Raw genomic sequence first — 16,370 nt, 5'->3', positions numbered from 1 at the left:
AGTCTCCTCTGGGTAACCCGAATAGGCATTAGAGTTCCTTTCCCATCACTGAGGATTTCTCTCCTTTTCTCTATCTCTTATACTGAGTGTTCATCTTCACCACTATTCCTCTCTGCCCTTGACCCAATTCACCCAATAGATTAGGATCATAAGGATACCCTAATGACCACCCCTTGCTTATTTCCTCAAATAACTCAAATATAATTCAGCCTTTTATCCTAGAAAAGGCAGAATACATAGAGTCTCTAGAATAGGGATCAGAAGGGGCACCTGACTGGCTTAGTCAGTAGAGCATGCAACTCTTGATCTCAGAGTCATGAGTTTGAGCCCCACACTGGGCATAGTGATTATTTAGTAAAAAAAATAAAAATAAAAATAAAATAAAATAAACAAATAGGAATCTGGAAACTACAGCCTGAAACATGTTTTTATAAATAAATGTTACTGGAACATAGCCACATTCATTGTTTTATGTATTGTTTGTGACTGTTCTCAGCCACAAAGGCAGAATTGAGAATTTTGTGACAGCAACTGAAGGGCCCATGAAGTCTAAAATATTAGCTATCTAGCACTATATTAGAAAAATTTACCAGTCCCTAATCTAAAATATAGAGGACTTTTGCTTCAGCTCTTTACGTTCCGAAAGAGTTTCCTTAGTCTGTATATGTAGCCTTTATCATTTACTCTAAATAAAAACTTCATTTTAAACCAAGAAAATTGCATGGTTGTAATGTAATAGGGGTTGTTGCCTTTTGTGAAGTTGTTTCTAGCCTTACAAACTTCTGGAAGAGTATCAAGGGGACTTCCTTCCCATCTTTTCTTTGAAAGATGGGAAGGAAGGACAGAGGCTTGCTCTGGTCAGAAGTATTTGGCATCATCAGTGGAAAGGGAAGAGATCAGATAATCTGTGGGGTTTATGGAAGAAAAGAGGAGTCCAGAGAACTTGTAGGTGCTGAGAGGGTTGGACCAACCCAAGATCCGGCATTCAGAGCTCCCTTTTGGATCCTTGGGACCTTCTCTTCACCATTCTCTAATTCAGACTTGATTCCACCACCTTAGCCCACATCTACTGGAACCTTCCACCAGACCAGAGAGTCCCTAGAGATGTCAGAAGACTAGGTTGTGCTCCCACTCTGACTGCCTTCTACCTGGAAGACTTGGGGCAAGTCACTGAGTGTCTCTGCCCCTGGGGGTTCTATTCTCCTTTTTAAACAGCTGATTTGCGAATGAGAATTTTTAATCTGTCCAGTATACAAAATCAGAGTTAATGATCATTTTGAGAACTAAAGTACCTTATTTCACATTTGTCACATGTGCTGTATTGTTGAAGTATCTACCTTTTGTGTGGATTATAAAAAATTGGAGAAAGTAACTAATGTTTCTCATGATAAAAAAATTCTTCGGTGGGAAGGAAAAAAACCTTCAAAAATTATATTTGATTGTGACCTGTTATTTTCTGTTTGTGATTGTGCAGTTTTCGTTTTGTGCCTTTGTTTATAGAGAATAATCTCACAGATGGCATTTTTCCTTGTAATCAGTTATTGTCCTATCTGAGTCATCGCCAGACATGGCATTTCAGTAAATAGTGACTCTACAATCGCTTCCAGGCAGATGTGTTGTGTGATGTCAGGAACACCAGCTGATAACCTTTCTGGTTATTCAAGCAATAGGGAGAAATGGAGAAAGCTTCATACAGACACACAGCTTGAAGTCAGAAAATGGCAAAGTAAGAGCTGACTTGGTGTTGAACGATTTTAGCCAAGTACAGTGTTTGTGAGGCTATGGGATAGAGCAATAATCACTTGAGAAGATAAAACTCTTGAGTAAATGACCTTGTATTCTGATGTGAGCATTGGGCATGAGTCGTTAAAGGCACTCTGACTTCAGGGTATAAAGACTTGCATTACCTGGGCTCCTTTGGCTGTTCTGACCTCAGGCTGTTAGCCAACCCAGCCAAACTCCCTGGGCGTCGGTTTTGCCAGCTGTAAGCTGGGGGTGATGATCTTGTCCCTCACTTTAAGAGAGAAGAGAGAGTTCTGAAAAGCAGGCTCTCCCAGATATGCCAATAAATGGACAGTTTAAATGAGCACTTCCAAAATCAGTCAAAATAGTTTGACATGCTAGGTTACAGGAGTAGTTTTGTGTAAATTTTTCACTTGAACAGTTATTAACTTTATTATCCTATAGACCTAAACTAAGAGTTCCTGATGCTGTTGCCTTGGTTTGATTTTTTTTATTATAAATAATCATTAACTGCTTTTAAAATGTAAGAAGTCATGCCACAATCATGGATCCCAAGAATAAATACACCTTAGTGGTACTTAATATAGTTGCCTTTTAAGTTTAACAAATATGTTTTAGAAGGACATCAACTGTATGCTCAAATGCAGCTTTTATGACACCATTTAATATTTTAATCTCAGTTTTATGGACTAGAAAGTATAAAGAGAGTTCACTTATTTATTCAGCTAGTATTTATTGAACACCTATTATGTGGTAGGTCTTGCCCAACGATAAGAATGTTGTACATAGCTGAGAACAGAGCTTATAAGCCAGAAAATGCAGAAAATGATTGATGTGCTTGCATTGTATTTTTTTTTTAATTTTTTTAAAGATTTATATATTTATTTTAGAGAGAGCAGGGGAGGGTCAGAGGAAGAGGGGGAGAGAGAATCTTAAGCAGGAGCCACACCGGCCAGGAACCTGACACAGGGCTCAGTCTCATAACCCTGAGATCATGCCCCAAGCCAAAAAAGCACGAGTCAGACCCTTAACCAACTGAGCCACCAAGGCATCCCATAATTCTAAATGATTTTAGAATTTAACAGTTTTATTTAATTCCTTAAAATTTCAATGAGACCCTTCCTTGATTATCTCCAATGGTATGCTAAACTTCTGTGTTTCATTAAAAAAAAAAAAAAAAAAAAAAGTTAAGCTCAGCCAGGACTTGCATACTTTGTTATCTCCAATCAGGACTTAGAGCCTTCCTTATTAACAAATTCCTACTCTTTGGTGTTGGCCAAGTCATCATCCATGAATTTTGTAATCTTCCCTGTTGTGGACATTCCTGAGCTGGCTTAATTTTACAGGAAGTGTAGTTTACAAATTACTAAATCAACCTCTGATTAATTGTTTCTTTACCTACCATGTGTTAATCACAGATCATTAGTGATAGTTAATAAATTAAAATGGGCCATTAATTAATTAAATTATGCTTAAACTTACCCTATGTCCTTGGAACCAGCGTGGTTACCAACTTCATTTAGTGATATAACCCACCCAGGCATCAGTCTTAGGAGTCAAAGTATTAACCAAAGGCTAATTTATGAACTTGTTCATTGTTCTCCCCTTCTGTAAAGATTGTTTGACATTTGGTTAACTACTGCATGCAAATATACATATCTACTCTGAGGCAAATCTACAGACCTACAACTAAACACTTACAATGAGTAAGCCTTGTTAAAAAAAAAAAACTAATTTGGAGGAGAGTTATTCATATTATAAAGACTTTTAAATTGAAAATAATTTTCCTTGTCTTCCTTAAATCCTAAGCTTTCCTAGTTTACTTGAAATATGACTCGATTTACAAAATAAGAATTTTTTCAGAGTAAACCTCTATTAAAGCATCTGGGTTGAGGTGGTGTGTGTGTGTGTGTGTGTGTGTGTGTGTGTGTGTATGTACATATGATTCCTGGAACCTGTATAAAATGATCATTCTTAGAAATTAACTTACTTTGTAACAAAGAAAATAGTAGTTGGCTTCCATAATGTGAAACATACAGGAACAAAAGATATTTTAAATAAACAGAAGACAATTTGGCCTCAAGGATATGGTAAAGGTTTCGTTGTGTTTTTGTTTTTTGCTTCCCAGGAGATACAACAAGTGAGCAAAGAAAGGCAGCAGAAGGTAAAACTTCAGAGGCCGAAGGCAGCCAACCTTTGGAGGTAAGTGAAACTCAGTAAGTCTTTTTGGGGTGAAGCTAATAAGTCAGTATGATTATATATTCGTCTTAGGATAAATAGTAACTTCCACTCTTGCTTATGTAGAAAGATGCCTAGGACAAAGAAAGCAGGTGATCTGCTGGAAGTCAGGCGGCAGTAGAGGGAGTGGTTTCGCCAGGGCTAAGCTTTTCCTAATGCTGGAAATGGAAACTTCCAGTTGAAAAAAGAGGAAAAGAGCACTTAAGTTAAAACGTTTGAACTATTTTTGAGTGGCCATTTTCTAATACATTGGAGTAAATAGATAATATATGAAGCTATAGAGAAGGGTTTGAAAATAACCTATTCAGAACCGTATTCCTTTTTTCAGCATCAAAGTATACTCCTTGACATTATTCGGTAGAAGGACTAGAACATTTGTTCTTTTCCGCGTGAGAAATGATTTCTTCCTTGTGGGTGCTTCAAAATGTAATTCACAGGGGCCCCTGGGTGGCTCAGTGGGTTAAAGCCTCTGCCTTCGGCTCAGGTCGTGATCCTGGGGTCCTGGGATCGAGCCCCGCATCAGGCTCTCTGCTCAGCGGGGAGCCTGCTTCCACCTCTCTCTCTCTGCCTGCCTCTCTGCCTACTTGCGATCTCTGTCAAATAAATAAATAAAATCTTAAATATATATATATTAAAAGAAACTTTTTAAAATGTAATTCACATACTTCCACATACTATATAGAAACATACTGACATCATTTAATCACTAAAACAATCATTTTTAAGATTGGGGGAGAACATTAATTATTAGGTGATACAAGAGAATTTTGGAACTTTCTCCATGGTGACACACCCCTACTTGTATTCGTCTTGTAGCACAGGGAGGGTACCGCTGCATACAACTAGAGAGAGGTCAGGGACCTGTCCTATTTTGTTTATCACTGGAGCCCTAAAGCCTAGCGCAGAATAGGCTGTTGAAAAGTTTGTTAAATGAATGGATGAATACAGTCATGATCAGTCGAGATGAATCTTATCCCGTCTCATAGTTTTAAGTTCTGGGAAGAGGCCAAGGACTCCCCAAGTACATCTCCATGAGACCTCCCCCCTGATCTCTGGACTGTACCCAACTGCCCACATGCCATTTCACAGACAAGCTTCCAGGCAGTTCAGCCATTACATAACAGAAGAAGACTGGTTGATTCCCAGCCCCCAAAGCCCTGAAGGTTCTCTCCGCTCAGGTTTCCACCATCTCTCTGTAACAGCACCACACCTTCTATAGAGTTGTTTAGAATCAAATTGTATATAGTTGTTTAGCCTCAGGTGTCCCAACTCCTCTCTTCCTCACATTCCACATAGAGCCCATCCCTAAGCCCTGTCCGGTTCCTCTATATCTGGAATCTGCCTCCCTCTCAGAACCTTAGACTAAGTCACCACCCTCAGTCCTGTCCTTCTCCCTTAAATCCATTCTCCACACAGGAGACCGAAATATGAATGAGATCACATCATTCCTTGGCTGAAAACCTGCCTGTTGGCCCACAGTAACTAGAATAAATGCTCTCCCGTCTCCTTTCTCTCCACACCCCAAGCCCCAACTCCACCTCCCGTTCTGTCCCTTGGTCACGTTAAGCTCCTTCCCACCTCAGCCTTTGCATTTGCTCTCCCTTGGTCACCGGAGGGTCATTCAGGTCTTCTTTCAAATGTCACTTTTCATGACTGCCTCAGCTAAAGTGTCTCTTCCCTTGGTCACTGTCACATAAACCTGTTTTATTTCTTCCATCAAGTTTATTCTCAGATTACTCATTTGTTTACTATCTGCCTCCGTGACTAGAACAAAAACAGGCTCTCTGGGCCTAGAAAAGTGTCTGGTATGTGGGAGGTGCTCAATAAATACGTACGTGTTAGTGATAATCAGGATTTCCTGTAATGTCACCATCCGTCTGCCAAGTTAAAGGCCTCAGCATGTCATTTGGACTCCTTCTCCTCAATCTTTTTATCAAGTCTACCAAGTCTTATTGATTCTACCTCACAAATATCTTCCAAGTCTGGTTCTCATTCTCCAGTGAGGTCTTCATCTGCTCACGAGACTGTTTTTAGATGAGCAGTTTCTTTCCCAGATCCTTTTCTGAAAACCAGCAGCAGGTTTTGGGATGTCGGCCCCCCAAATACCTTGAAACCTGCAGCATAAACCTTAAAACCAAAATGCTATCCAAACGGCACCTCCTTTGTGAACTCTTTTCCCTGTGCTCCCAGCCAGAGATAGCCCCAGTGTCCTTGTACTACTTGTCTTGTCTTTATGACTTCACCAAAGTGTGAGTTCCTGGAAGGTGGAGCCTACAGCTTCATGAACTAGCTTCAGCCACTAATATCCTGTCAGATGCATGTGGTGTGATAGAGATGCCCTGTCAATAATTCCAGGATGGATAAATGAACAGATAAGCAGTCTTCTGCAAATGCGGTCTTGGGAGTCTCTTCATTTAATCCTATTTTTATTTTATTTTATTTTTTGTTAACATATAATGTATTATTAGCCCCAGGGGTACAGGTCTGTGAATCATCAAGCTTACACACTTCACAGCACTCACCATAGCACATACCCTCACCGATGTCTATAACCCAACCACCCTCTCCCTACCCCCCTACCCCCAGCAACCCCCAGTTTGTTTTGTGAAATTAAGAATCTCTTATGGTTTCTCTCCCTCCCAATCCCATCTTGTTTCATTTTTTTCATTCCGTACCCCCCAAGCCCCCCACATTGCCTCTCAAATTCTTCATATCAGGGAGATTGTATAATAGTTGTCTTTCTCTAATTGACTTATTTTGCTCAGCATGATACCCTCTAGTTTCATCCACGCCATTGCAAAAGGCACGATTTCATTTCTTTTGATGGTTGCATAGTATTCCATTGAATATATATACCACATCTTCTTTATCCATTCATCTGTTGACGGACATCTAGGTTCTTTCCACTGTTTGGCAATTTTGGACGTTGCTGCTGTAAACGTTCGGGTGCACATGCCCCTTCAGATCACTACATTTGTATCTTTAGGGTAAATACCCAGTAGTGTGCTAATCCTGTTTTTCCCCGTCCACTATAAACACGTAGTTCTCACCCCTTTACCGCTATGAAAAGAAAAAGCTTTCTTATTTCTTAGGGGGTACCCATAAAAATCTATTAATTTACATTATTTTTGATACTCCTACTACATTACCAAGGAAAAGTATAATGATTTCAGTTAGTTTAGGAAAAAAAAAAATAGATAGCTGTGCCTGGGTGGCTTAGTCAGTTAAACATCAGCCTTCTGCTCAGGTCATGATCCCAGGGTTCTGGGATTGAGCCCTGCACCAGGCTCCCTGCTCACTGGAGCCTGCTTCTCCCACTCCTGCTGCTGCTGCTCTCTCTCTGTCAAATAAATCAGTAAATTTTTTTTAAAAAGATAGATGTCTGATTAAGAAAGTGTAAATACTGTACCAAGCAGGAAAGATTCCCACTATTTTTTAAGTGGCTGTACTAGAAATGTTGAAATATTATTTATAATGAGAATATGCTTGGTAAATTAGCTATAGAAGCAGAAATTCGCAATCTATTCATGGAAAAATTAGAAAGTACCACAAATCACTGTAATATAAAATGGAATAAATAAGTTCCTTAAACTCCGTAACTACAAAGATAAGTGAGATTTCAGTGAAGGAAGAGGTGTCATTAGGGAGGGAGAGTGTAGAGAGGCCTCAGGCAATAGGTGAGCTTCAGACCATGAAAGAATTTGTCTCAGCATTTACACAATTAATTCCTGCATGATAAATCCCTGTGAAATTCCGTAATGAAATCCTTCAATAAGAACATTAAAAAAAAAAAAAACTTGGGGGGAAAAAAAGAACATTTTAGAAATACAGGGGCAAATCATGGTATGAACTGACTTTCCACACAGGAATCTGAATGATAGATGATAAAGGGTTAAGAAACGAATGTGCTCGGCCTATGCCACACTGCAGTTTTGATGGCGGTTAAAATATTTTAAGTAGCCTGTGATATTTTTCCTTACACTTCATAGCCCAAGTATACTTAAAACATGTGTTCCGTCTCCAAATAGAGCTCTCACCCGACATCATGGAAATTCTAGCATCTAGACAGAATATAATGTGCAAAAAAGAGAGTTCATTTTTACAGAGGGTGGATTATGAGATACCTTTACAGGTTTACACAGATGACTATGAAAGGCAGCATATTTATTTGTATTATGTTATCAGTGGGACTTTTTACTTTGTGAACTGAAAGTAATATGGCATTCATTTCAGAAAAACATAATTTCTCAGTGTACTTGTCTTCTTTAGTCCCCCTCCCTAAATATTTTAGGGTTACTCTCAGTGATGACTTTGAATGGTTGCCACTGTTTCTACCTTGGTGTTCCCTCTGTATGATCCCAGAGCATCCTCACCTCAAATAGGATAACTTAAGGAAATACTGAACCATCTAATCATCAAATGTGGTTACTCTCATGTTGTGTTTCAGTCAGTTTAAAGAGTAGTTTTTAACCACTAAAGAGTAGTTTTAACTGGTAGTTTTTAAAAGAATTCATCATGTTTTCGGTATGTAGAGCATGAGCCCCTCTAAGCCTATGTTTGGCCTTACTGAAATGAAAGTCATTAGACTCTAGTACTTGGGGAAAGCGTTATAATTTGGAACTAATTCCAGTTGGAGGATTATCCATCTCCTTCTGTTCTTTCTTTTTTTCTTGTTGCCTTTCTGGGTGAATTTTGGTCATGAGTCATAATGATGTTGCCGCTACTTACCGCCTTCTGCCAGTCTAGGAGCCTGTTACTTACAGCTCAGGGGAATAAACCCACAGATTCATGGGGTATCCACTTTGAGTTTTTGCCATTATAACTCCTCTTTTGAGGGAAATAAACATTACAAGTAAGCAGGTAATTAGTCATTATTTTCAAATCATCAGTCATGGCAAGTGTTTTGTATTGTGAAAACTGGAACCCATATTAGCGGCTAATTTACTGGTGGGCCTATTCTTTTTTGGTTTTGTAGGTATATTTCAAGAGCTATGAATATGTAAATTTCAGGTTCTTTAATTATATCCAATTTTGGTGGCTATTAGTAGATTTTAGTAGATACTTATAGATTAAGTGTGTATTGAATTTAAATTTATTTGTACTACAAAAATTATTTTTAAATTTGCATTTAGTTTCTGTTTCCAAGACTGAGGAATGTTTATTTAGTTCACTTACTGGCCTAAAGATAACAAAACACAAAAACAAGCCAATAAAAATCTCCCCACAAAACCACAATTCTATTTATATATTTGTCTTGAGTGACAACTAATTCACATATGCATATGGAGACACATATAAAATAATAACTAACAGATGGTATAGCTGCAAAGTAGGATTTATAAAGATTATTATCAGCTGGTGGTATTGAGATACTACTGTGGTTATGCTGACAGAAGACACAAAAATTATTTATAATAATAAACTGTGACACTAATATCCCCCCAACTTCTGTTAACCAAAGTAGCTTATTGCATATTTAATATAAATTTCTTAATGACGACCTAAACAAACGTACAGCCAATTTGTGCTAGGAAATTTCATAGACAGCAATTGCCAGACAGTAATTGAGGTAGCAACAACAAAATGCTTGCTAAAAATTGTTAAGTGCAGAATACTAGAATCCCTGGAATGTGAAGTAAATATTTGGGGGATTTTGTTCAGCTCATTTCAGGCATATTTCTCAATGTAGTATACTGGGCTTTTTTTAACTCACGTATTTGAAAATAGATGAGTTACCTGTGGAATTCACATTTCAGTAATTTAGGAAACAAAAGATTTTTTGTATGTTTCTTTTGAAAGGCATGGAATGCACATATTCATGAAACATGTCCACTTTTCTTCTAATGTGTTTTTGCACTTCCCTTAAGTCTTTTAACAGAGTGGAGGAGCCTTCAGACTCTGTAGGGATTAATTTCCTTGTGTTTATTTCAGATAGTCATTAAAATGGATGAAAATATCCTTGAGCTTTGTGAATTCCATACAATAAAGTCTTTGATTACCATTTCTTAAAAGGGGAATAAGATGATCTTAATAAAGACTGGGTTCTGCGTAGAAAAGAATTGAGGTTCTGTGGTGCAGGGAAAAGGGAACTAGAGGGAGTGATTTTCAAGAAGAGTGTTAAGAATAGCGAACATTCCTCTTCCGGGTGTCAGGATTTCGGCTTTAAGAATTTTCTAGTATAACATAGCATCTAAGTTTATTTATTTAAAGTATTGGTGCTATAAAGATGATTATGAAACTTGTTTATTCTCACAAGATAGTCATAGTCCAAATACAGCTATAATGGGTATTGATATTGAAGGCCGTTTAAATTGGTACAACCATTTTTGGAAAGCATTTTGGCAGTAAATATCAAGAGCCATAAAGACGTTAATATATTTTGACAGTAATTCCACTTCTAGGATTCTATTTTAAGAAAATAATCTTTTCAGTCCCCAAGAAGTTCTACATGCAAAGAAAGAAAAAAAAAAGATGGCAGTTCATTCAAGGGACTATTTTTCCATTTTCCTAAATGCAATTTATGATTAGTTTTCAATCAAATATGAAAACTCTTGGTTTCATAATTTTAGTTAAAAATATGAGGTCCAAATTGTATATACCATATTGTTGCTCTGTAAAAACTGTGCAGAAAAAGATGATGGGGTCCATAAAAGCAGAAAGGGTAGTTACCTTTGGGATGAGAGCTGTGTGGGTTAACTCATTCTTTCCAGTGTTCTTATTTTCCGATTTGTCTGTAATGAGTGTATCTTATATTTTAAATGTTAGTGAGGTCAGTGATGAGGAAATGATGTATTCACTCAAGGGCAGATTTTGCTTAATAGAAGAACTATTTCCTATGGCAGTAAAAACAATGGAGCGGATTATTGAGGGTGACCCTTAGGAGATATGTTGGGATGTTTCTGCCTTGGCTCATTTAGGTTTAAGATCCCTTAATGAGTTGATCACAGAGCACCACATCTGATCACGATTTGTCAAAACATCTGTCCTCTCACCCAGGGGCCTTTCCAGCAGGGAGAAGAGTGAGGTGACTTGGAGGTTATTCTTCACATCTCATTGGAAATCACACGGCCCAAACTTTTCTCATTGATCAACCTGTCAATGTCATTGGATCAGCTATAAAGTCATATTTCCCCCACAAAATATGTTGTGGGCTTTCAGTTTAAATGTGTATTTGTCTAAAAGCCTTGCTTTTTTCCTTTATACTGTGATGTTGAGACACTTAGTTGAACTTAATTAATTTCTCCCTTTATAATAATTAGTTGATGAGAATGTAATTTTATCAAATGAGTGTAAGGATCTTTGTTGTTTGTTTCCTCTAATATAAAACCTTTTCAAATTTCTGATTTACTGGGAAATGAAGCACAGTTGGATTATGTCATTTAAATGGTAGATTTAATTCTTTAATGTATTTATCCTCCTTATACAAGATACCTTTTGAGAAGAAGATTTTATAGAATGCATTTCTCCCTTACTTTCATTTGAATTATTGCACAATATAGTAGGAAGTACATTTTGGGGGACTCCCCTGCTCGCCGAATGTATCATCTGGGACCAGTTGCCAAGGTTCTCTTCAAGTTCAGTTCTCAGTCAGTGAGATAGGTGTAGGTGGGTTAGATGCGGGATCTGAGATTTTTTTTTCTTGCCAAGAAGTCCTGGCTCTTGACCTCTTTGGAAAGTGAATTGAGATTGTGCCACCAAATGCCAACCTTTATATCACTACCGTGATGGTGATGAGGAGGCAGTGATGGACGGTAAGGTGAGAGTCTGCTGTGTATTGAAGACTTTAGGCATTGATTAGTCAAGCTTTTATGCTTGTTAAAAAGGAGTGGACCAGCAGCCCTTGCTGGTAAATTGTCAGACTGCAGAAACTACTTCCAAATATCCTTGCTCTTGCTTATAACGTCTGTCTTGGGCCACTGGTAAAGAACAATTAAAACACTTTACTATTCCTGCAGATCTGTAAACATTTGACATTTATATTTGACAGTCAGACTTGCCTAGGTCGTTGATTACCCCAAACACTGGCAAGATGAATTAATTTGAGGCTTGCTTATCAGAGTTTGTAAAGACCTTCTCTGTAACTTCAGTTTTGTATGTTTTTGTTACCACTCCATCTTTGTTCTAATTTCATTTTCACTGGAAAAACTTATAATTGAAAGGTCATAATTCTGGTGTTTACCGGTTTCTACTGGGGTTTACTAGCACACTGAAACATAATGTTCATTCATCCTAGTCAGTAAGGCCAAACTATGTGAGGTGTAGGAGAGCTGCCCCTGTTTCCATCCAAAATGCACATATGGTGTGGGGAAGCCAGTAATGTGAGTTTTACGCAATGTTTCTGCTCATGTACACAGTCTGTTGCTCAGAACCAATTATTCCTTGCCAGAAACCCGCTAACCTGCTGCTTTTGTAGCTCTGCTTGATGAAGCTAGGTAGCTTAAATTGACCACAATGATATTTATTTAACTTCAGCAATCTTAGTTTGTTAAAGTTATACAACTTTAACCACCTGCCTCATCTGCTGATTTATTGCAGTTGATTGCAATTAGAATCCGAGAACTGGAACCTTGTTACCGCATTGCTGGAGCTGCATTAGAGCCAATGTGTGTTTATTATATATGTGTAGGCGGAGGAGCCCAAATGTGGAAATACTAGCTTTTTGCTTAGCAAATCTAGTTTTCAATCTCCAAATTAGAGACTATTATTTTTAAAAGTAAATTGGATCTTCTGTTTATATTTTGGTAGTCATTTTGTTGTCATTTTTCCAGTTTTCCCACTTTTATAGTTTTAAAAACCACAAAATCAGCAGGGTGAGAGGTCCATGTTGGGAGAACAACTGTTCTCTATTTCCCATAGCCATCTTTTTTCTAATCCCCTGTTTTTTAATTAGTAACAAATGGTCCTTATTTTTTTCCTCCTTCGGTTCATGTTACAGTCGTAACTTCTTGTGACTATGTACAGAGTTTAAATTAAAGCACAGCCGCATTTATGTGGTCTTCACACAACTAGAGTTTGGTTTTTTTGAGAGACGGTTCATCTGACTCTTTTGTAATGGAAAAGTAGCATGCAGATAGGTGTTTGGTCTCATTGGCAGTTTCTGAATATTCCACTTTGTACCTTACTGAGGATTCTTGGTGTGAATCTGCTTATGAGGGTAAGAATACATAAAAAATAATTACACTGTAGTGAAGCTCAGCTAAATTTATGTTGATTTTTGCATTGCTTTCCAGATCTGGCAGGCACTGTTCCCTACATGTGTCTTTTTCTTTTTAATGAACCTCTGTGTTCTTCTACCCTGTTCAATAATTAACATTAATTTCCACCCATTCAAGGACTGTTTAATGTCCACTTTGGGGATGTCATAGCCTTAGGAACATGCCTTTCACACATTGCCTTTTAAATTAGTTAAGAAATCATTATGGGTGTAAATTCATAAATCATCTCTACTGCCCATTATATAATAGAGAGTATATGTACTAGAACCTCCTAATGTAAAAGCCAAAAGCCCTAATTTTTTTTAAAGTAATAGCAATCCATATTTTCTCTGCCTTTTTATGCCACTTGGAGAAGGAGAAAAGACTGGCATATACTCTCCCTGAGAGCACAGTGATAGTAGACTGAAGTATCGTTTACATAGTAATAAAAAGTCCATAAAAACTTTCTCAGAACTTCTGAACTGAGAAGAGTGTGTGAACTGTTGCATAATCCTGCTTTTTTTTTTAATTTATTATGTTAGTCACCATAAAAATACATCATTAGTTTTTGATGCAGTGTTCCAAGATTCGTTGTTTATGTACAACACCCAGTGCTCCCTGCAATCTGTGCCCTCCTTAATACCTACCACGAGGCTCACCCATCCCCCATCCTCCTCCCTTCTAAAACCCTCAGTTTGTTTCTGAGTCCACAGTCTCTCACGGTTCGTCTCCCCCTCCGATTTCCCCCAAGTCACTTTTCCTTTCTTTCTCCTGAAGTCCTCCATGTTGCAAAATCCTACTTCTTAAGCTGGTTTTGGTTGAAGACTAATTGCCAGAACATGCTATTTGTTCACCTAGGTGTTTGGGGATTCGTTACTAGATCCAGCCGGTCCCACCAGAGTGTGTTTCTATCTCCTTGGCTTAGTCCTGCACAGATTGCCTGCCCTGAATGGTTTTTCAGCTTGACTGAGTAACTCTGTGAGAAACTGTTGTGTGGAATACACTCTGACATTTATTCGGAGGGAATTACTAAGACGTTGTCTACTACATGACACGGTCTCCCCCATGTCAAATCCCACTCAGGTCTTCTGGTTTCTTATTGCCTTTGTATGAATTGAAAATAGTTCGGTTCTCCTGAGGTGTTAGTATTCCCTTTATCTCAGGGCCATCGTGAATTCTGTATTTCATCATTTTTTCTGTTTTCCTTTGGCAGGAGGAGGCTCAGATCTAGATGTACAGCTCAGTTTTAGAAATTATTTAGCATCCTGTAGAATATGTATTTGCATACTTCATTTTCCTCTTTTCTTTGCTCCTGTATTTTTCCTGTACATGATTTTTAAATTTATTGTGACTCTTGTTAGCTGCTTCAGATTCAGTGTAGACATGAAAGGGTTACAATTCGTACACATTTGTACACATATATTTATGTAGTACTTATATAAAGTAAGTCTCTATTTCATGTGTGCTTTTTATTTTACTAGGTTATAAGAGATACATACAAAGTAGGTTATAAGATATATATATGTGTATGTATACACACACATATGCAATTTTGATTTTCTTTCATTCCTCCTTTTTAAAAAAAAATGTGATAAAATTATACATGAGTTCTTTTTTACTGTGAGAATCTGTGGACATGGGGCACCTTACTTAACGCCTCTCCCATGTCTCAGGCTCATACCCTGATCTCCAGTCAGTGTGGTTTCTTCAGGGTTGTTGTTGACTGGAGGACGGGGTAAAAGGAACCTCCTTTCCAGATTATCAACTTTGTCCAGCTGCTTTCAGGCATAGTGTTCCTTAGGCTCCTGTAACTTGCCTGGCTCGCTCCATCAACCACTCTTTAGCCTCTTTCTACACACACTCTTTTTTAAATGCTCTTAGACGGCTTACTAGTTGGATTTTTAGATATAAGTATGGAAGATGTAGGAAAAATGACTGCCTGATTTGGAGACACTGTCTTGAGAGTCATGATTTCTCACAGTGGTGAATCCACCGACCCCTGCAGGAGCACGGAGCATGGCCAGAGCATGAATGCCATCACCAGACAGACTTGGAGCTTGGGTCCTGGCTTCCCCATCAGCAGGGTGCCTTTGATCATACTTAGCATCTTAGATCCTCCGGTCCCCTTGCCGTAAAATGTGAATGGAAGTACTTAGCTTGCAGGGTGACTATAAGACTTAAAGAGTCAATATGTAATTTTTATTTGAATGTCTATATACACAACGCCTGACATATACTGGACACTCAATAAATGTTTGTTTCTTTTTCAGCTGGAAGAAAATCATGGTTAATGCCTTGAAAATCATACTAAAGTAGGTCTGAAGGGATTAAGTCAGGAATTGTGCTCAGATGAAAGTTTTAAATACCTGAAAGGCAGCAGCTTAAATTAGGGCTTTCTTTGTCCCACGTGTTGAAAAAATGTCTTGGAATGTGGTGGAAGCATTGTTTCAGGAACACACTTTTGTCAAGACTGATGTCCTGTGAATCTTGATCTTTTCCTCATAGTTTGCAAGGCGGTCACTGTAGCTCTAACCATCATACCCAGTTTCCAGGAAGTTGAAAAAAGGAAGGAAAGTGAAGGGAGAATGAAAGTACCTGTGACCAGAAAAATTTCAAAACCTCTCTAGCAGAGATCTATTGGCCCTAATGTATCACATGGCTACCCCTAGCAGCAAGGAGGCTTGGGAACTGTTTTTCACTTGGTACTTTGCTACACCCAGCAAAATCAGCATTCATTAATGAAGAGGAAAGGAAAGCTGAATATTGGATGGACTGCAAAAGTCTCTGACACAGTTATGATCCTATTTTGCCTTTAGAAGCTTCCTTTTTCTAACGGCAGTGTGGATGAGTGTGGGAAGTAGAGAGAAATACCCATTGGTGATAACTAGACTCTCTTTGGAGGCAGGAGGTCTTTGAGTAGTCAAAGGGGATGGGAAATAGAGAAGGATATTTCCTTTATTCTTATCTTTTGAATCTATGACAAGTTGGGCATGGTGCTAATAGGAGGTTTACATATATCATCTCACCAATTTTTACAGATGAGGTAGGCTATACTATCTATTTTATTGAAGAAGCAACCAAGTCTTAAGAATATCCATTTCCCAAGGTCACACACGCCAGAAGTCAGACTCACACCTGACGAACCACAGAATCTTTGCATTGCATCATATGACATTCCTGTAGAACTCCTAGCTA

At 38.2% G+C, this 16,370-nt stretch overlaps 1 protein-coding gene across 1 annotated transcript in view; it reads left to right on the top strand.

Moving 5' to 3' along the window:
• UMAD1 (UBAP1-MVB12-associated (UMA) domain containing 1) overlaps nt 1-16,370 on the top strand; it is a 219,503-nt gene that overhangs the window by 142,582 nt on the left and 60,551 nt on the right. Inside the window, exon 3 of the mRNA XM_032304286.1 lies at nt 3,872-3,945. Within this exon, the coding sequence (XP_032160177.1) occupies nt 3,872-3,945 (74 nt within the window). The remainder of the gene's footprint in view (nt 1-3,871; nt 3,946-16,370) is intronic.

This window comes from Mustela erminea, chromosome 11, assembly GCF_009829155.1.
Source record: "Mustela erminea isolate mMusErm1 chromosome 11, mMusErm1.Pri, whole genome shotgun sequence".
Classification (NCBI taxonomy): Eukaryota; Metazoa; Chordata; class Mammalia; order Carnivora; family Mustelidae; genus Mustela; species Mustela erminea.
This window is presented reverse-complemented; position numbering and strand designations above follow the sequence as displayed.